This window comes from Bubalus kerabau, chromosome 10 (assembly GCF_029407905.1).
Source record: "Bubalus kerabau isolate K-KA32 ecotype Philippines breed swamp buffalo chromosome 10, PCC_UOA_SB_1v2, whole genome shotgun sequence".
In the NCBI taxonomy this organism is placed as follows: domain Eukaryota; kingdom Metazoa; phylum Chordata; class Mammalia; order Artiodactyla; family Bovidae; genus Bubalus; species Bubalus kerabau.
In genome coordinates this window covers 53,988,530-54,010,292 of record NC_073633.1, presented here as the reverse complement: position 1 = coordinate 54,010,292, position 21,763 = coordinate 53,988,530, and the positions used below count along the sequence as shown (strand labels likewise).

General features: G+C 42.7%; 1 protein-coding gene across 7 annotated transcripts in view; it reads right to left on the bottom strand.

Moving 5' to 3' along the window:
• RORA (RAR related orphan receptor A) overlaps positions 1-21,763 on the bottom strand; it is an 816,521-nt gene that overhangs the window by 642,285 nt on the left and 152,473 nt on the right. For all 7 annotated transcript variants that reach the window (XM_055537759.1, XM_055537758.1, XM_055537763.1 and 4 more), the window contains one exon: positions 7,154-7,207. In XM_055537759.1, the coding sequence (XP_055393734.1) occupies positions 7,154-7,207 (54 nt within the window). The remainder of the gene's footprint in view (positions 1-7,153; positions 7,208-21,763) is intronic.

Genomic DNA, 21,763 nt, shown 5'->3' with positions numbered 1-21,763 from the left:
GCCTCCTGTTCTTAGGGACTTCCTGCTTCCTGACAGCGCTGCACAGTTGATTCACCTCATGCGGAATTTACAAATCAGAATAAGCACCCCTTTTACTTTCTGAGAAAAGGTGTGAGGTTTGGGTGATAAAGCCTCAGGAGAGCCATGCAGTGGCTTCCAGCCAGTCATGCTGATGATCCCCATCTCTATACCCAACCTTGTGGCCCAGATACCAGTGAAAGAAAGAAAAGTCATTACTTCTGCTCCCTTGGCTGGAAAGGGGCATTTCTCTGGACTGGTGTTCCCCTGGAGAGGCCTCTGGGGGTCCTGAAAATCAGGTCTGTTTAAGAATATGAACTACTCTAAACCAGCATCCTGCAAAAGCTTACAAGGTCAGCAGAGAGCAGTCAGGAGGGGCTGTGCTGGCTGGGATGGAGGCAGGGAAGAGGTCTCAGAGGAGGAGACCTGGAGCAGAATGTTGAAAAAAGGAGTAAACCCAGTAGAGAAGATCCAAGAGGGTACTTTAGGCAGAGGGAACAGCCTGGATAAAGGCTCTGCACGTTTGTGACCACTGCTTCTTCGATGAGCAGCCTTCGGGCATTTGCAGGCAGTAGGTGCATTTCACGTGTGTATTTGTGCATTTGGTGGCCCCATGGCATTGCTACCTGGAGCGATGGCAGTGGCATCTCCCTCATATGTAGGGCAGGGACAGGAGTTCTGTGTCTACAGGGAAATACTCTCCATCCTTGAGGGTGAGTGTTTCTACGCTTACTACCAAGGTCCGAGGACACGCTCCCTTCAAAAAGCCTGTGATCAAGTAAAACAAGGTATCCCACTTCAGGTGAGCTCTCCTTCCATACTGGACTCTTCTAATTTATCACAATCGTCTGAAAGCAACAGAATTTACAAAGCTTGGGTATCTCACCCAAGACAAAGATCCACAAACAGACCGTAATGTAAAAAGGTCAAGAGTGGGCACTCAGATCAGACGCGTTCACCGGTGTGCTTGCTGGCCTGCGGGACACATCTGTGAGCACCAGGGTAGCCACGCAAAGCCCAGCAATCATGACACAGCATTCAATGGCGCTGCCGACAACAAAGCTCCCCTTAGAGACCAACGAGCATAGTGTCCAGTGCCTTCATGTGTGGAGCTGCGATTGTCCCTAAATAAAAATTCAACTTCCACAGAAAAAGAGCTTCCCTTCATCATGGGTTATCTCATTTCACAAAAGGAAGCTTTTTAAGAAAGATGGGCATGGAAGGAGGCAGGGAGAAGACAGCCACAGCCCCATGAGACAACACTATAGAGTATTTACACTCTATCAATGTAACCTGATAATGCAAAAGTGTATCATTCAGAACCTGGTGTAAATGTTGAGCACACTTTATACTGTATTATCTAAATGTAAAGAGTAATTCAGATAATGTTTCCTGGCCTTGTATTTGTACAAAAGAGAATTTTTGAACATCAACATAGTCAACTAATAGTTTGGTAAAATAAAAGAATAACCTGGAATCAGATTGGCCTAATTGAAATCTTTGATCTCCTATTTACTAGTTGTATGTCCTTGGAAAATCTTCAATGTTTCAAAAGACTCATCTTTAAAATGGGGATCTTCACCCTCACAAGCCTGTTGAGAGGCTGAGACGGTTAATGTATGTCAAGTGTTTAATGCACTGTCTGGCACATGGCATGCGATCAATAAATATTAACTATGATGAGTATAAAAGAGTAGGAACATTAAATGATACCTTTTCAACTTAAGAATCCTAGGTGATTCCAAACTGAGTTTCCTATGAGAACAGTAAAAAAAATAAGCCAGTATTGCTTCTTTGGTTCGGAGAAGGCAATGGCAAGCCACTCCAGTACTCTTGCCTAGAAAATCCCATGGATGGAGGAGCCTGGTAGGCTGCAGTCCATGGGGTCGCTACAAGTTGGACGCGACTGAGCGACTTCACTTTCACTTTTCATGTTCACAATGGAGAAGGCAACGGCAGCCCACTCCAGTGTTCTTGCCTGGAGAATCCCAGGGACGGCAGAGCCTGGTGGGCTGCCGTCTATGGGGTCGCACAGAATCAGACACGACTGAAGCGACTGAGCAGCAGCAGCTTCTTTGGTTGCTCAGTGGTAAAGAATACATCTGCCAATTCAGAAGACGTAGGTTCGATCCCTGGTCTGTGAAAATCCCCTGGAGAACGAAATGGCAACCCACTGCAGTATTCTTGCCTGGGAAATCCCATGGACAGAGGAGCCTGGTGGGCCACAGTCCATGGGATGGCAAAAGAGTTGGACACAATTTAGTGCCTAAACAACAACAAAACAACAACAAAATTGCGAAATAAAGTAAGAACATGTTGGCCTAGATGTTAAACTATGGAAAACACTGGGAAAGTCAACTTCTAGTCCTGGTCCTGAACTACCTTTCTGTATTGGGCCTTCCACTCGCTTCAGAATAAGCTTTGGTAGAGTTACTGCAGGATAATGCCTCAAACCCCTTCCAGCCATAACATCCTGGAGTCAACCTTCAGGGCAGCTGTGATGGCAAGGGTCAACTCAGTGCATTTCATAAACCATAATTAGAGGACAGTGTGATGGGGCCTATTGGCTGTGTTATGTAATTAGCCCTCTGCCTCAAGGGAGGGAGTGCCTGTGTACAATTATGCAATCACATTCCGAAAGGAAAGGCACTAAGGCACATCAAATCACAAAGAAAAACAACTCTCATTCCTTGGAGCCACAGTTTCCACCTAGGAATGCTGTCCAGGTAATTTGAGTCTGCACCTTCTTAGCACCAAATATTTGAACAGCTCTTTATTTTTGTAATACCTGGCAATACAAAGGGCACATTTACATGGCCCGTTCTTATTGGCTTTATATTAAACTGGGGAGATATATCCCATTATACCTGTACTATAACCTGGTACTTCCCGCTTAGCCTAAAATCCTAGTGCAAACTTTATGGTTTTTAAATTTTGGAGTATGTAAGATTCACCTAGGGAGCTTGGTAAAAATGCAGACCCTCTCCCTCCACACTAATTCTTCAGGTCTACTGTGGAGCCCAGTGATGTGCCATTTTCACAGCCTCCCCAGATTCTCGACATGAGTGATGCCTCTGCAAAAAGCACTCTAAGACTCATTTTGAGTAGCTCCGGGGAGACCATGTAAGTGGCTGAGCAACCATCACCACCGAAACTGAGACTTCTGCACGTCACCTCACCCTCAGGTAGCAAGAAAAACTAAAACACCATCTGTCCATCTCCTTTCCTGGCACAGAAGTGGAACTGTAGAAATTTCCAAGATTTAAAACAACTTGGGAGCAGTGCCTGAACCTCTTTATCATTTTCGAAACCTTCATCCCATCCATTCTCAACTTCTTAGATGAAGGGTATCAGAAACATCTATTTGCTCTTGCAAAATATCTAAAATCCCTTAGCTCCTTTATCCCTTCCCAAACCTTCCTTGGCTTCGTTAGGTTGTTCTTAAGGTATATTGGTCCAGCTACAGATCTAGTATAAATGGCCAGAGACATGTTTTTGATTTTGATTCCAACACCCTCCACAATTACACCCAGCCTGCCTTTTGGACCATAACCACAATTTGGTCAGTCTTCAGAGAACTGTCCACAGTAACATGTAAACCCATTTACTGGGTTATCACCTATAATTCTGGCTGCTCACCTCCAAGTGCAATTTGAGTTATCTTTTCCATGTGCTTTGTTTATACAGATGCTCTTTTGCTTCTTTTCTGCACACATGGCTCATGTCAGATCAGTATTTCACTACTACATCCAGAAGTTTCACTACACACAAGATTACATAAAAGCGAACAAATGGACCAGCGTCTAGAGGCCTGTACTGTTTATAATCTTCATTCAAAGAAATGACATTGTCTATCTACCCATTGTTTCCTGTCTCTGAGATAATCTCCACCCTTGAGACTGTTTCCTCTGATAGCATGTTCATTAACAATTGTAGGAGGAGGACATATCTGGAAAAATGTGCTATGTCAATTGCATTTATTCACCAAATTCTCATGACAATTGCTCAATTGTTCCAGGTTCTTTGACATCTTAGCCTTGACTCCGGCTTACGAGTATTTAATTGTGCTGTGCATTTAAGCCTGCAAGCAAGGCTGAGTAAGTGCTGCCCATTGTCCTGTAAGCCTGAGTCATTCATTCAGTCAATACAGACCTTTCTGGGAAAAATGAGATTACCTCACCCACATCAAGAGTCTTAGCTTTTGGGAACGACCACACTCAAGCATGTACCTATCTGTGCAGTCCAATTCTTCAGTTTAGCTCACTTAGCCCTGGATTTACAGCCCATCACCCTATAAAGCAACAAAATTATATTGGGCATCCAAACAGTTAAAGCCTTTTCCCTACTGACTAAGATGCAGAAACAAGTACTCTTGAAAAAACAAAGAGAAATTAGTCTGATAATGAAAAACCACTGAAAGCAATTTACAAACCATTTCCCCTGACAGTATATAAACTGTTAATATAATGTACATAATTCAGGGTCGGTCCTTTTTGGATTCCTTCCTTCTAATCATGCATCTTTCTAGCAGCAATACTGACACCTGAATCTTTTCTCATAGTTTCAGAAGGATATATGGTAGCAAACATAACTATGCATTGAATGAAGCTAATAGTTTGTATTGTTTATTCAATGGAATTGTCTCTTGTAATTAAAAATAAAGGTTGATCAAGCAACTGTGAAACCAAATATTCACAGAATCCAAGCACTTGTGCAAAGCCTAAATTGGTGCTCTGCACCTTTAAATAAACAAACTAGGGGATCACCACAAATTAAAGGGAACTTAAGTGGTAAAACTATTATTTCCTTAAAAAACTATGCAAGCCAAGAAAGAAGTTTTGCAAAATAAAATGGGGTGGAGGCTATAATAAAGGGGGAGCCCTGATATCCCAAAGAAGAGAAAAGCAAAAACAAATTTCAGAAAGGATAACAAATTAGTTTAGCAAAGTCACAATGAGAGAGGGCAGACGCAAATAAAGGCAGAGGATGCAGCGTCCAAGGAAAGAGGAAGGGGCGAGTGGAAACAGCTGGAATTGTTCAGCTGTGTCAACATTCGGCTGTTTCACAGATTGACTAGCAAAGTGTCATCTGAAACCAATTACATTCCCAAAACCCCACGGACCCAGTTCATAACATTGATTAATCCACATTGTGAAAAAATCCCCAAGCAAGACTAGAACAGCTGTCAGCCCTTGGAGCTTAAAACACACACACACGCACACACACGCACGCGCATGCACGCACACACACACACACACACACACACACACAAAACAGCAATTGCTTAAGAAAAAGAAAGGAAGAAAAAGCTCCTCTTGAAATTTTAGGGGTTTTTCAGAAGGTATGCCTACTGAAATAGAAAATAGATTTAAAACTGCTTCTACCAGTGCCTGTTTGAGAACAAATGACTATAATTAGAAAAGCAGGGGTTACATTAAAATAAACCGAAAGTCCATTCCCAAAATCAGAATGAGCTGCCTCCAAGTCTAGAATACCTTGTGTCTTTTTGCTTCTTTTTGGGTATAACATTACGCATTTCATTTTTCTTAGGTGCTTTTCTTCCTTCTCATTATTTTAAATGCATTTCTCCCATCAAAATATATATTTAATATATTTTCTAATCAAGACATTTTTAATACTTTTGTCACATTTCACAAAGGGAGAAGTAAACACAAAGTCCTTGATTTGCAAACATGCAGCTTGTTCTTGAGTCAAATATACAAATGGCCACCACACCCTGCCATGCCTCCTCTCCTTGTATGGGAGCCTGTTAAGGTTTTCATGAAGCTTTGGCCTTGCCTCTGGAGCTAGCAGGGTTAGATATCCAGCCACTAGGCACACAGACGTGACCTGGACACTACATAGATGGCTATGAAAGGCCTTAAGAAGTTTCCAATTTTGTACTTGGTCTGCAATCTCCACAGTGATACCATAGAAGCTGTAAAAGTCTGACATCCTTTGGATGGATTTTTTTCCCCACAGAAATAAAATATAGGCTTACTCATTTGTTCACTCTTTCAGCAAACATTTGTTGAACGTTTACTCTATACCCAATACTGGGTTTCAGCATTTACGTTTTATATATGTGCAAAAGCACTGAAAGGTTTAGTGACCTGCCTAAGGCCATACAAAGAGTTTGTGCTCCAGTCTGGACTCAAACCCAAGGCCACCTGATGTCTAATTCAGTTCTCTTTCTAAAAAATCATGTTACTACATTATGCTTAACATCGATTTTCATAAGCTAGATAGGGAGCCCCCAAAGCAAGCAAAATATAGTTCCTACAGGGGAATGCATTCCAAGTTACAAAAAACGGTACAAATAGGACTTTAAGAACATAAGCAATTCATATATTCAGATTACACTCTAATTTTGCTCTTTTCCTTTTTAAGTATCCCATTAGTAATCTAATGGTCTCCTGTTGAAACGCTACTCTGTAAATTTTATGAAACTGAAGTATGCCTTTGATACACAGATCCTTTTACTTGTGTTTCATAGACTAATCTCTATTACTAGAATTCACTTTTTCTCTGTAACTCAGACCTTTCAGAGAAATACAAACCTTCATTCCATTGGTATATCCTTGGATTTAAAAAAACAAAGGAAAGCAAACAAACCACAATTTACTGTGTCAGGCAAAGGAACCTCGGCTTATTCTTTGGATTTCAGAATTGAAGGCCAACATTAACAACAGCAACTTATTTCAGATATAAAAAAGTCATGTTACTAAATACTGTTCTTCAAACCATAACATTCTCTGAGCTTTGCAGTAGGTAACACCTACACTGAGTTTTGTAGGACTTAAGCAAGTCCAAACTCAAAGTAATTGGGGTGGAGGCAGGACAAAAACAGAGCAATAAGAAAGTCTCTAGACAGACTCTCCAATTCTTTCCACTATTTTTTTTTCACTCTAGAGGATATTTATAATTATTGTTTTTTAAATGCTCGTGATGTCACAGATAACGAACACCAACTGCTCCCCACAGAACTCTTACTACAGTACATGTTTATAAGAGCAAATTACTGTTTATACACAGATAGGATTATAAATGAAGGGAAGAACATTACAAATTACATGTTATTGAAAAAAAGCCAGAACATTTCCATTTCTTGCTTTTCATGAAAAAACATCATTACCTGGATCATGCCGCCTTCTCTCAGTTCCCTCACTGGACACTGGCATGGATAACCCTACAAGATTAGAGTAGTAAGTTTATGTTTTTATGATATGATTTTAGAACACAGGGTAATACCCACAGTGATAGGAGCAAAATCACTCACATTTCCATATTTCAAACTACTCTACGAATCATTACAGTAGAAAGATTTTAACTTTAAGCGCTGGACGAAGAGATCATCCGTCCCAAGAACTACATACGTCTAGGACCTTCAAATAAATCCCTCCTAAAAGGCTGATCTTTTAACATTTAGAACTGAATCTTAAAAGAACCTGAATGAAGTTTTGTACAAAATGGGGTCTTTTCTCTGCACATTTAGATTAATAAAAAGTGATACTGTTTTTACTTTCTTATCAATAGTATCTACTTTATAATGTGTGCTCTGCTCCTGGAAATAGTATTTTTGTGAACTAACATAGGGTCAAGTTATATATCTACCTCAGGCTACCATATGACCTTAAAGAGGACTGAAAGACCACAGTAGCAGCATCTTTCTTTTTGGTTCTAATACTATTTTCAGGATTAAATGAGTTAATACACATAAAGTCCTCAAAACAGGTTATGGACCATAGTAAAAGTCTTGAAATAATGTTACATGTTCAGTGTTTCCATTCCACTGGAGTTTCAGGAATCTACATCTGGGCAGGCCCAAAGTGGTTCTGCAGCAAATGAATGGAAGACTGTTTTAAAGGTATGGCTTCCTATCCACTTCTCTCCACCATCGAAGGCATCTTTTCCTGACTCATTGCAGAAAAGGAGTTGAAACCGAGCAGGCAGTTCACCTGTGCTCTGAACTACAACTGGCAGAGACCTGGAAATGGTGTCTTCCCCATTGCTTCTATGCTATAAATGGCCCTCTGAACAGCTTTCTGAGATTCATATGCTAAAAGACTCTTGTTTGATTCTGAGGCAAGTTTGAAGGCACTGTGCAGGTGCACCATTTATCACAACAAGCTTTCTTACTGCTCCTGTTATTTAAAACCAAGATACTCACTGACCCTGTAGGATTATGAACAGCTCACACCTCAGATGCCTAGATGCTCTCAGGGTTGGAATGGATATTAAATGTTGTCTAGGCCCATCACCTTGCAGCACTGTTGGGCACAGCTCAGTGCTTCAAATTTCTCAAATGGCATGAACTGCCTACCCATGGCACCACTGTTTATCTTGTAGGGCTATTAACTTCCCTTAACCCAACAGAGTTTCAAGGATACTGGGCCTAGGGGATAAAGGAAAATAGATGAGTGGAGAGCCCCAAGAAAAGCTCTCATCTCTATTTGTCAGGTATCCAACTTAAAGCAAATATTAAGGGACTTGGAGAAGGGAATAGTAACCCACTGAAGTATTATTGCCTGGAGAATTCCATGGATAGAAGAGCCTGGCGGGCTACCGTCCATGGGGTCAGTCAGACACGACTGAGCAACTTCACACCAGACCCGGTGGTCCAGTGGCTAAGATTCCACATTCCCTTTGCTTGCTATTATCATGGGAAGCAAAGCAGGCTCCACCAGGACCTCCACAGTCATGCCAACACACTTTGATCTAAAAGCCACTCATAAAAAGAGCAATGTAATTTGAAAATATACATTGAGTACCTACTCTTTCCAGACTCTGCCCTGAAGTAAAGGTCCACTGAATGATACAGACATGGAAATAGACATGAGATACAGGCAATTATTCTGTTACTCCAGAAAGAAACCACTGCTTCTAAACTAAACTAAAGGCAGCACATTTACAAATGGGTCCAAAGGCATTCTTGACCTGGAATTGATTCTGATATTGAAATATCTTTAAAAAAAAAAAAAGATTATGTCTACCAGTTGCTTACAATTTATCAAAATCACCTTTCCACCAAACTTTCTTTCTTCCCATGAGGAATGGGTAAAAATTCTCATTATCTACTGGACTATTTTAGATAAATGTCATGAAGGTGGTAGAGTCCTTCTCAGTGTTGAAGCCCCTTCTTCTTTGCTTCAGGTGAGGTAGAGGCTATGGTTCCCAAGCTGTGGGACTGCAACTAACTCACAGGAAAGCCATGGGATATTTTAAAAAGTCAAGGGTAGCACAGTCTCTGTCAGTAGCAGACACTGCTACTAGTAAGTTGAAACTATTAATATATGGAACTGTTGCTATTTCTCTTGGTCCAGGGAGTGAAAAAATTACTGAGACACAAAGACACCATGAGCTGAGAATGTTTGAGAACCTTAGGAATTGGGCAGCGGGTCGGGGGTGGGGGTGGGGGTTCTCTCCATCATATCTCAACCACCTCAGAAAGCAGGCTTAAGAGTGTCTCTACTCTTCAAAGTCACCTTGAAAGGAGGTTCTAAGAGAGATTTAATAGATTATCACTGTTGTAACATGTCACTTCTGATTTAGTAAAAAGAGATGGGCCTGTGGAATCGTAGTTAGAGGAAGTCTTAAGATGTTCTTCAAACATGTATGTGCCTGGCATGTAATATATATACATATATATATATACACACACACACACACATATATGTATAAACACACACATTCTTTTTCATTAAAAACCCTTCCATCAGGGAGTTTAGGTCTTTTGAGGATGAGCTGTCCATTCTCCTTGCTTGGTGCCCTCTAATAAATAGTATATTCTCCTTCACCACAACGTGGTAACAGTAGCTTGGCTTTGTTGCATGTTGGAGAAGCAGATGCAAATTTGGTTCTGTAATGGGGGCATGCCCAATGTGATGGGTTAGAGCCTGGCTGTCACTGGACATGATCACAATGGCAAAACTGTTGTCCTCTCACACAGCCTCCTAGGCTCACCTCCCTCTCTTTTACTGGCATCTATGGAGAAGACTCAACTCGGGTTCCTGCCTTTATCTGGTCTTCACACCCTGACATTGGTCACAGGCTTGGGGTTCCAGCTGCTCATGCCTGGGCTGGGTGGGTAGGTATTGGGATGGGGAGTCTGACCACAAAATGGAGATGGGAGGACTCACTTAGATTAACATGATTCAGCCTTGTCTTTATCACCCCTTACCAGAAAAGCCCTACAGTGTGTGTATGTGTATATGTAAATATATCTGTATAATAAACTAACAAAGTGCTCTGTCCCCACTGAGCTCTGATTTTTGCTGGTAGGGCACCTTCATCTTGGAGTCTATTTGAGTGAAGTGAGTGAGTTTGGGCAAAATCCCATCTTGACCTGTCTCTCAATTGAGCAGAACGTCCTATGAAACAGATAGGGCAGATATAATTAGCTCTGGCTTTGAGATGAGCAAACTCAGGTCCACCTGAATTTAGTGAGGTTAATGGATTTTCCCAGAGTCCCCAAGCTCCCAGAGCAGGGCAGTTCCTTGACCCAAGTCTTTCACATCTAAACCTCTCTCTCTCTTCATGCCACTGCTGCCTTGGTTTTGAACAAGAAATCAGTGCCCTTCTCTACCTCAACATGCATACCCAGTGGAGAAGCAAGAAGACATTCTCTTCAAGGCAAGAAACATCCAGTTTCACCCATATGGTTCTGTGGAACTATACTGGGCTTCCAGGCAGCCCTAAAACATCCAAAGGCAGAAGTCATCATGTTGACACCCTGGAAGGCTATGTCAAAGTTTGTCCTTATCTCTAGGAATTTCAGTCCTCACTCTTCTAGTCTTGCTGGTATTCCAAGTCTCCTTTCCACAGAAGAAAGGAGAGGCCTCTGCAGAGGCATTTAAGGGCCAGGAAGGGTGTAGACCTGTGCTTCTCATACATGAGCATGCATCAGAACTACAGGAAAGCTTGTTAGTGCACAGGTTGCTGGGCCCGAGCCCCAGAGTTTCCCAGGGTGGGGCGGAAGCATGTGCATCTAACCTGTTCCCAAGTGATGCAGAGGCTGTTGGTCGAAGGACCACTCTGAGAACCACTGATATATAGTGTTTTGTCTCTCCCAAGGGCCTGGTTTATTGGTCCACACACACCAAATGCTTCTTGAGACACGTCTAGGAGGGCATTCACCGATCATCTTAACAAAATCATTTAAGTGGCTTCTCTCTTCAGCTTTGTTTTAGACCCAATGCAATAGAAGTTAGATAAAAGTCTCTGCCTTTTAGAAACATAGAAGCTAGACATGGACAAAATTCATGTGGACAGGCCTAGAAATACTGCCATATTCTGGTTATGATAACTCTCCCAGAATAAAACAAAAGGCTTACAGTGGCGACTGCACGTTTCCTTGGGGGGGTCTCCAAAGACTGTGCTTCCTAATTTTCAGTGATACCATCATGATCCCGAAGATCATTAAGCAGCTGTTACAGCTGTGTTTAATCACAATCCTACCGTCATATTGAGTGGCTCTGACCTACTGACATGCGAGTCCTTGGCCTCCATGGAGTCGCTCTGACAGGCAGAAGTGGCTGCAGAAGGCAGTGATAGAAATGGGTTTAAATGCTGAGACTCATGGCATCAAAGATCTGTGAACTGTTGAGCTACACAGAGGAATCATCAGAATAATGATCATTTTTTTCTACCCCCTCCCTCGCTTGTTCAAAGAAAAGAGCCCTTAATTGCTTCTTGAACTACACACAAGTGGGCCATTGACTGTGACTGTAATTCAGCCGAGAGGCAAGGAAAAGTCTAAAACGGATTTTGTTGAGGCGATGCATAAACACAGAAAACGCTGCAGAGAGCTCACACATAGGACACTGCCAGGTAGAATTGCGAACAGCTTGGTATATATATGGTCAGCAGTCAAAGCCATCTTTCATTGTAGATGATACCAGTGTGGTCAAGGGAGATGTATTTTTTTAAGTGGAGAGGGGGTGAGAGAGAGAAAGAGAGGGAAGAAAATGGAATAGAAGTCATATTAGAAGGATATCCCATTACAGATGACCTAGCAAATTCAGATTCCTAAAGAAGATGACACTGTTTAAGGAAACTGAATTCTGAATTCAGTTGTTTACTATTTACCTATCTCTCTACACTCATCCCAGGTATACATGACATCTGAAGGAGTCTGAATCATTTCCTTCCTCTGGAATGCATCAGCCTAGAAAGGGTTATGGACTTAGGCAGCAACTCTCTGCCCATACTGTCCAGTTTGCCAGCCATTCCACTCAAGGTCATGGCAACAGAGACTAGGAAAGGGGTGCCAGCAACTGAGAAACCTACTGCCAACTACATGCCTATATGCTCATCTAGGAAGAAAGCGGACCTTCCAAGGAAATCTCCTTTTCCAAAATGTGCTTTTCTAAATTCTCTGTGCCGTTAGGCCCCTTAAATAAAAAGTAATGCCTAATACTTCTCTGAAGCCTCTCATCCCACTCCATCCAGAGATCTCTTTTTTCCATAAAGGCCTTTTGCACCCCCTGCTGGGTAGCTCCTCCATTCCTCTACCCTTCCATGGAAACCGGCCCACTCACTGCACCTACATGCCCTGCACTGGGGGAGGTTAGAGGGAGGGCCCCCACTCCTGCTCTGCACAGAGTAGCTAGGTCACATCCTCCTAAAGTACAACCCTGTTTGCAAATAAGCCTCGGTGGCGAGAACAAATGAGTGCTACTGACTTCCTAGTAAAGCAACCCCTGGATAATCAGAAGAGTAGGTGATAAAAATTAGCATTGATTACTTACTATGCATGGAGTCCATATTAAGGGCTTTAAACACTTTCTCTCAATCAGTCCCCAAAATAACTCTCCAACCATGATCCCCATTTTAAACAGAAGAAAATTGATGCACAGAGAGAGTAAATAAGTTACAGAAGTCATAGTGATAGCTGTAATCTCGTGATGTGAATCCACATCTCTGAGTTCAGCGTCCAAGCTTTTATAATCTGTTTCTGACCATAAATGGGGCACATGCTGCACTGGGACAATCTGACAATCTGGAGGGTATGTGTTCTCACCTATCTCATAGAGTCCAACACTTACATATCTACTACATGTTGGGCAAAGAACTTGATGCCCTTTACATATTACTTGTACACTTCACAATTCTAAAAGGTGAGCTGTTTTATCCTCATTTAGCAAACAAGAAAACCCTGAGTCCACATGACAATAACTCACCTAAGTTTCTCTGGTGGTAGGAACAGGACATGAAAATAAAAATCCCATGTGCTTTATTAACTCACAGCATATGTATTACCATCATCCTCCTGACTAGTACAAAAAAAAAAAAAATACTAACTATAATCCAGGACTATTTTAAGACAATAACCTTGAAGGATCTTCTGAATTCTACACATCAAAAATGATGCCACCAATTCATTTAGATGGTGTCTTCAAATTTTCATATAAAAGGTACTCACCTTTTAAAAAGGCAATAAAATGGAAATTTATTAATAGATCAATTAAAGAGACATAAGTCACTTATTTCATTACCAGATCTCAGATGTAGTTCTACATTGTTCATCTAGTTTGTCTAACTTTTTTCCTGACATAAGCCTGACTTTAATTCCCTGGTGGCAGGATACACTCTCTTCCTCTCAAGCAATTATAATGCCACTTGCATAACTAAGTAGCATACGAAGATTTCAAGGGTCTCTTAACAGTGGCTAAATTTCTCATACATTCACTCGTTCATCTACTACTGAGTCACGTACCCAGTTTCAGAATAGCTACGTAAAAAAGGCCCAAGTGTAAATGTCATTGTTGAATTCCTTCCAAACTCATGCAAGAAGGACAGAAAGGGGGTTAAGAGATAGAGCAGCCCCTCAGTTAGCAAGCATTGATTGAGAAGGTATAATATGCCTGCTCCATCCTAGGCATGGGAGGGCTACCTAAAGAATCACTGCTTATCATCCTCCAAGAGCTGGCTCAGAGCTGGAGAGGGGAGATACTCAGACAACACAAGGTGGGTTATCGGGTTTCATGGGCTTCCCTCTTTCTGGCTGGGGCACTTCTGGTGGGAGGTGCTAAAGAGCTCATGTTCTGAGTTAGACTTGGTCTAAAACCTGGCTCTGGTGCTTTCTTTCCTGTGCATCTGTGAGCAAGTTGCTTCAACTCTTGCAGACTCTGTGTCCATATTTGTAAATGGAGACGACAGTACTTATAACAGGGCAGGAAGGAGGAAGCCAGTCTTGTAGAAAGTGGTCAGCACATGGCCAGGACTATTAAAGTTAAGGGCAGCACAAAGTTGGCAAGAAGGGAGCTGGCTGGTCCTGTCCCATCGCAGGTAGCTCAGGAAGCCACTTAGTTCCTGAAAGCTTCCCTCTCTTATTTCTCCAGGCAGGGGTTGGAACTCTTTGGCTTGGTTTCAACTCCCACTTTCCTATCCCTGAACCTCGTGCAAACTTCACTTGGTTAACCTGTATTCATCCTTCAGCCCAACCTGAACCTCCCTTTCCATTTCTCACTGAAACTTCCACTCCATCACAAGAGGCATGAGTCATCCCTGATGCTCTCCAAGCACCTAAGCTTACCGGTAACTCAGCAGCTATCACTCCGAGTCCCTGTGTGCCTGCCTACATCCCCTACCAGAGTGTATGAAACTGGAAGGCAGGACCACACGCGGCTCTCTGCCAGCTCCTCGTTTGATAATGGACAGTAGCAGGTGCTCGGTAACCATTTGTTTAGAAGACGCATGAATGAACGCAAATAGATACCATGTCTAAACCTGCACAAATCTGCCCGTAATAAAAAGTACATGGCTCAAGTGCGGCATCGAATTCTGCTGTCCTGTCTCGCACCTGGTGTCATTGCATCTCTGGATAAGTAGAAACACTTATGGTGTCAATCTGAGGCCTTTCTAATACGACATCAGCTGCTTTTCCTGCACATGTGGGCAGAGTTATGAGATTTGGCCAACTTTCTCCTAGTCAGTTCTCCATTGGTCAACAGAGGTGTTCATGTGGATGCAGTTAAGATGTTTATGCCAACGTCAGGCACAAATAAATGTGGAAAGAATTCAGGTCAGTCCAACCATTAGTAACAGTATCTTCTTGCTCTCCTGGGAGCTGTTTCAGATTTCGGCTGCATCCCCACCCCTATATAGAGAGACCGGGAGAGGGCTGCAGCTTCTAGAATTACAACCATTTTGTCAACTTGTCATTTGCCTCACTGTCTGGCCGGTGCCTCTCCCTCTGGGTCCAGAGACATTCTGCACAGGAAGAAAGCAATAAAGTGAACACAGGGCCGATGAATTCTCCAATCTTCAAAGTACCTTGTTCTGTCCCACAGAACATACATATTTCTGGCAAGCACCATGGAGAGCCTCACATTTGTTACCTCCTGCTCTGCTGGGAATCAAAGCATTTACCCCCCATGAGATGTTTTTTAAAGGCCCAAGGGCACTGGGCCATCTTATCCCCACTCCCTTGGTGAGCTTCCCTGACTACATGAAAATACCTGAAAAGGCTAACTTTGTCTGTTCCATATTGCCTTAAAAATAAGAATACTCTTAACCTTTAGGGATTTATATTTGGAAAAAGGAAATGAACTAGATACAGCTTATAAAAAAAAAGGCAGGAAGGTGAGTCATTTTTCAAATTATTTACAAATTTGGGATGGAAAATACATATATATTTGCAGATATTGAATATGATGAACTGATTTGTTTCATCATTTCTCAGTGTACCATAACTTTGTTGGTTATATTTTACTTTCCAGAGAAAACTGAGTGGGGCCCATAGCAGGTGCTGAAAACTGACTTGATTAACAGAGTAGCCAGAATTTATAATCCATAATTAGTTAGAATTAGCCTGGGGAATAATAACTAAAATTCTAGAGAATTGGGAGCCAGAAGATCCATATTTAGATTTCAGCTTTACCACCTACTAATCATTCCCAAAATATGGGCATAACAAACAGTCCCTTCACAGAGCTCTGTGATAATCAGACGTAACAGAATTTTGTAAAGTGCTGTATGTCTCAGTAGTAACGGAGATCTTTCCAGTTCCTCATCATGATTGAAGGGCAAATGTCAATGGGGTTGCTCTTTCAGAGAAAGTTACAGTTAGGTATTTTTTGAAAATGTTAAATTGTATTTATAAATAAATCTCCATCAATGGTTTCTTTAGGTTTCTTTTGGCTAGGACATTCTAGAATCCTAAGGGAAATGATACAACACAAATCATTGACTTGGTCAGTTTAATACTGGCTCAAAGAGTTAGAAAGTATTATCATTAGAAGAAGTTTAGAAAACAACTAATTCTAATCCAACCTCTTCATTTGACCATCATGGAAAGGGAGGTGAAGGGAGGCTGAAAAAATTCCCGAGACAACACAGACAATCGTGGAGCCAGGTTTAGACGGGAGGGCTCCTGACTCCTGCAGTGTGACCCATCTTCAGTGCTCCACACTAAACAAAACCTTCTGTTTCAGCTTTCCACATGAAGCCGGCATCTGAGGCCACAAAAGCAGCCCTCTCAAAAAGGTGTGGAATCGCTGTGAAAGCCGAGTCTAAAGGTTGCAGATCGTACCCAAGGGCTCACTGTGGGATCCTTTCTCTATATGTCCACAACGGGCAGACAGGACTCACACCCCCTCCCTGAAGCCTGACCTGGCTTCTCTCCCCATCCCCTCCATATCTCAATGGGTCAAATCAGCTTCAACCACAGTGACCATGTTATCAAAATCCCAGGCAGAGTAATATTCCATTGTATATATGTGCCACATCTTCTTTATCCATTCATCTGTAGATGGACATCTGCTGCTGCTGCTTCTAAGTTGCTTCAGTCGTGTCCTACTCTGTGCAACCCCATAGACGGCAGCCCACCAGGCTCCCCCATCCCTGGGATTCTCCAGGCAAGAATACTGGAGTGGGTTGCCATTTCCTTCTCCAATGCATGCAAGTGAAAAGTGAAAGTGAAGTCACTCAGTTGTGTCCAACTCCTAGCGACCCCATGGACTGCAGCCCACCAGGCCCCTCCATCCATGGGATTTTCCAGGCAAGAGTACTGGAGTGGGGTGCCATTGCCTCCTCCAGATGGACATCTAGGTGGCTTCCATAAAAAAAAAAAAATGAACTTGTGTCAGTTCTAGTGAGGTGTATGAACCTAGAGCCTGTTATACAGAGTGAAGTAAGTCAGAGAAAAACAAATGTTGTATGTTAATGCATATATATGGAATCTAGAAAAATGGTATTGATGAACCTATTTTCTGGGAAGGAATGGAGACACAGATGTAGAGATGGACTTGTAGCACAGCAGGGGAAGGAGAGAGTGGGACAAATGGAAGAGGTAGCATTGACATATACACACTATCATGTGTAAAACAGACAGTTGCTGACAAGTTGGTATATAACACAGAGAGCCCAGCTAGGCACTCCGTCATGACCTAGAGGGGTGGGGTGGGGGAGGAAGGGAGGCTCAAAAGGGAGGGGCTATATGTACAATTATGGCTGATTTGCCTTGTTGTATGGCAGAAACCAACACAACATGGTAAAGAATTTTCCTCCAATTAAAAAATAAAAATAAATCCCAAGCAGAATCCAAAGGGAAAGATCCAGATTATGAAATGTCTAGTTCCAGAAGGTACCAGATAAAAGAGAAGCTCTGTTCCTCATCTTCACTTAGGCCTGAAGCTGTTCCCCAAAACACAGCTGTGCACACTCACGGACATTCTGGAATGGGGTAGTTCATTTCTTAGCCTCTCTAAGTCTGAGGCTGGAAATCTCTCTGTGTTCAAAAACCCCATGCATTTCACAAAATCCCCTGGTGCAGGAAAAGCCCGATTTGAACAGACCCAAATAACCCCCAAATGCTGTGGACGGCACATCTGCTACAGTGTCTGTTCATCTGGAAAAGGAATCTATAGCACTCGAATGCTGACGGGGAAACTGGAAGAAAAAAGGAAAGACACCTTGGCCAAGTCCCCCCCACCCCCACCAAGCATATTCTCCCTTATGGAGATTGCTCTTCCCCAGGAAATAAAATGCATGCATCAGCCTCAACAAACAGGACACAGAGAAGATGGAGGACACAGACCTCTAGATCAAATCCAAAAGCTGTATAATAAAGAACACAAAACGACAGGATAATTCAAGAGTCATTTCTGCTTGGCTCAGAGTGATATTAACAGCACAAGCCTCCCAAGTCACCCCTGTACAGAAAGCCCCTTCCTGGTTTTACTAGTGTTCAAGGCCAGGAACTCAGCTGGATGGAAGTGGGCAAGAGGCTTTCCACCACAGAGATGATTTCCTGTGGCCACCTAAAATGAGGGGCACCCAAGGGTTCAGGGAGCTCTCGCACCTGGATGGGGCCCAAGAGGGATTGTCTAGGCCACTTCTCCACTCGAATTTTCTGCTAAGACTCTCAGTAAAGGCAAACAAATTATTTCCTTCCTCTACTTTAGAATGCTGTAGTCTATTTAGCTCTTTTCAGGTTCATTGGGAAAGCACAAGATTCTTCTAGACTCCATTAACCATGCTTGCAAGAAGCCCATCAGGCTGGTTTCACCCCATGTGGCATGACAAGACCTTCTAGGTACCAACCGTACAGACCCAAAGTCAAAAAGTGAGAGAAAAATCACAAAGCCTCTGGAAAAAGGACTGCACAAACTTGCTGAGGTCCCTTCTTCAAGGGCAAGGGTCATCACAGGAGAAGGATATGTATTTGACTTTTCTTAGAGACGTCTAGGGAGAAGGCAATGGCACCCCACTCCAGTGCTCTTGCCTGGAAAATCCCATGGATGGAGGAGCCTGGTGGGCTGCAGTCCATGGGGTCGCTAAGAGTCGGATACGACTGAGCGACTTCACTTTCAGTTTTCACTTTCATGCATTGGAGAAGGAAATGGCAACCCACTCCAGTGTTCTTGCCTGGAGAATCCCAGGGACGGGGGAGCCTGGTGGGCTGCCATCTATGGGGTCACACAGAGTTGGACACGACTGAAGTGACTTAGCAGCAGCAGCAGCAAAGAGGTCTGGATATTGGGAAACATCCCACACTTTTCTCTGGGACTTGCTGTATCTTTTTAGAAGTGTGTGTGTGTGTGTGTGTGTGTGTGTGCGTGTGAGAGAGAGAGAGAGATTTTCTAAATTTCAAGTAGTCTCTTGCCAGTTTGAGTTCTCTTGGCAGAACCTTCAAGTGTTCTCAGTAACAGATGCCTGGAGGAGAAGGAAGCTAGGAGTTCTGCAACAGAGCAATGCACCGAGTTGGGGAAGCAGCTGCTCCGCTCTAGTCACTGTGTATACAACTTCACCCAAAGTGTTTAGGAAACAGATCATTCGGGAGCCTCTACCACCTATTCAAAATTCAGGCCCTTTTAGTTCCACTCATTTTTTTTCCTCTATGCTGTTTGTTTTCTGCCATGAGTTTTAGCAATCTGTTTATGTTTTGTGTGTGTGTGTGTGTGTGTGTGTGTGTGTGTATTTCCCTCTCTAGCCTGGCTGAATTATCCCCAAGTGACTCTTAATCCTCAACAGTAATTCCCAGTGATCGCACTGACATGATGGTAACAGGAGAGCCCAGGCTCCTCCCGCCCCACCTCACTCCCTCCTCCCTTGTTGCTAAGCTCAGCGAGGATGTTCCAGAGAGCTGTTTATTTACAAGATGAAGTTTGAGAGCAGGGCCACCAGGCTTTTAAGTGGACTGAGGCTGCCCAGGGTAGGAGAAGAGCTAGAGCTCACAGACACAAATCCTCCCATTTCTTCCTGCCTCCAGCACCCCTCCGCCATAGCATAAATGTTGGTCCCATATCATCACTCTTTTTAAGGCCCTTGGTCTCCTCATAGTTCATCTAGACTGGCACTGTTACTGAACAGAGTGCTGGACTAGAAATCAGATCACCAGCTCCCCATGCCCAGCTAGCTGGTTTAAGGCGGCACGTTTCCTGCCCTTGATTTCCATAAACATTAAGAATGGACTAGATGGGACCTCCTTGGTGGTCCAGTGGTTAAAGACTCCATGCTTCCACTTCAGGGGGCACAGATTCAATTCCTGACCAGGGAACTAAGATCCTGCATGCCAGGTGGCACGGTTGAAAAAGAAAAAAAAGACTAGACAGAGCTGATTGGTGAATCAAGTACTTCTCAAACTTGACCGTGCTGAATAATCAGCTGGAGGCCTTATTAAGACAGATTCCTTGGCCAACATGTAAAGGTTCTAAGTTAGTAGTTTGGCCATAGGGCCTGGGATTTTGCATTTCTAACATGCTTTCTAGAAGATCTGAGGACCACACTTTGGGAATCACCGGCCCAAGCTATCTTCCAAATGTTCTACTGGTCTGTCACCACACGCCCTGGCACGTGAAAAGTCAGAATACTTGGTCCTGTGATGAAAGTCACAGGCCTTTTCCACATTTAGCATTTTTCTCTTAGTCCCAACTTTTGATCACTTATTTGCAAAGATAAGCAGCAAAGATATGGATGAGGAGTGCCACTGGCTTAGCGTTTAGCTGGCAGCAGCTACTACACCTGGGAGGGCAACTTGAAAACCATGTGAAATTACAAGATGGAAACAAAATAGCAGAGGAGGAGGCATAGGAATACACTGCATAGGCTCCACTTGCCAAGTTGTTATCCTGGGTCATATTTTTTGCCAGCTGCATAAGTCACCTGGAAGGGTAAAACGCAAATGCAGTGGTCTCACTCACTGTTTGGAGACACATAAAAAATAACTCCAAAGCAACAGAAAAAGTAGTATTACAAGGTACACTCTCAGATATTTACCTTGCTCTTAGCTCTATAATCCTTTTCATATGGTGAAACCAGAAACCTTTCTGCCATACAGCAACCTAACCATGACCCATGAGGCCTCTGTAACATCCTGCTAGAGCATGCCCATCTTTACAATTATGTAGCCTGGTGTGAAATGGAGAAAGCACTGCACAGAGATGCTGGGATTAAGTCTAAGAGGAATTCTGATTCTAAGCTCCTGCATTCAGACGCCTAAACATTTCTGCTCATCTGAAACTCTACTTATTCAAATACAAGAGCTCATGCTAAGACAAAACTTTAAAAGAGAACTTAAAGAAAAGAACTCAGGATAATGCCACCAGATCAGTGTTTGTCCTCTTCTCTCTTCAATTTTTTGCTGTAGTGAGCAGCTGTTATGAGGAATGCATCCTATGCAACTGATGAACTAAAATCAAATAAATCTTAAGAATCATGGGGGAAAAAAAAGAACCAGGGCACTAGGATAAAGAATAAAATTTTGATTTACCTTTTAACACTGTAACTTGATTCGGCCACTTTAGAAATTGCCAAGTAGAATGGGAGTCAGATAAGAGGTCCATTCCCAAAAGGTCTGAAAAGGTTTCTACAATTACCCAAAAGCGTTTTGAAAAATCTGTATTTGTTTGCATCAGGGGTTAGCTATAGCCTGCTGCCTACTTTTGTAAATCAGGTTTTATTGGAACACAAATTCTCTTATTTAGGATTGTCTACTGTCAGTGTACAAGGGCACACTTGAGAGAGCATAACGACCTGAAGAGCCTAAAATATTAACTATTTAGCCCTTTACAGGAAAAATTCTGCCAGCTCCAAATAATAGAAAAAATAATAATAATGACAGCAATTTATACTCCAACTATCTTATAAATTAATTACAAACCTGTTCAATCAAAAAACTATCAGCCATTATTAGAGTCTACAGCTTCTTCCTGACTCCCAATAGTGTCTTCAAATGTAAAGTAACCATGCTTTGAAATTCACTCAGCTGTTGAACAAACTTTTGAAAGCCTAAATCAATCTA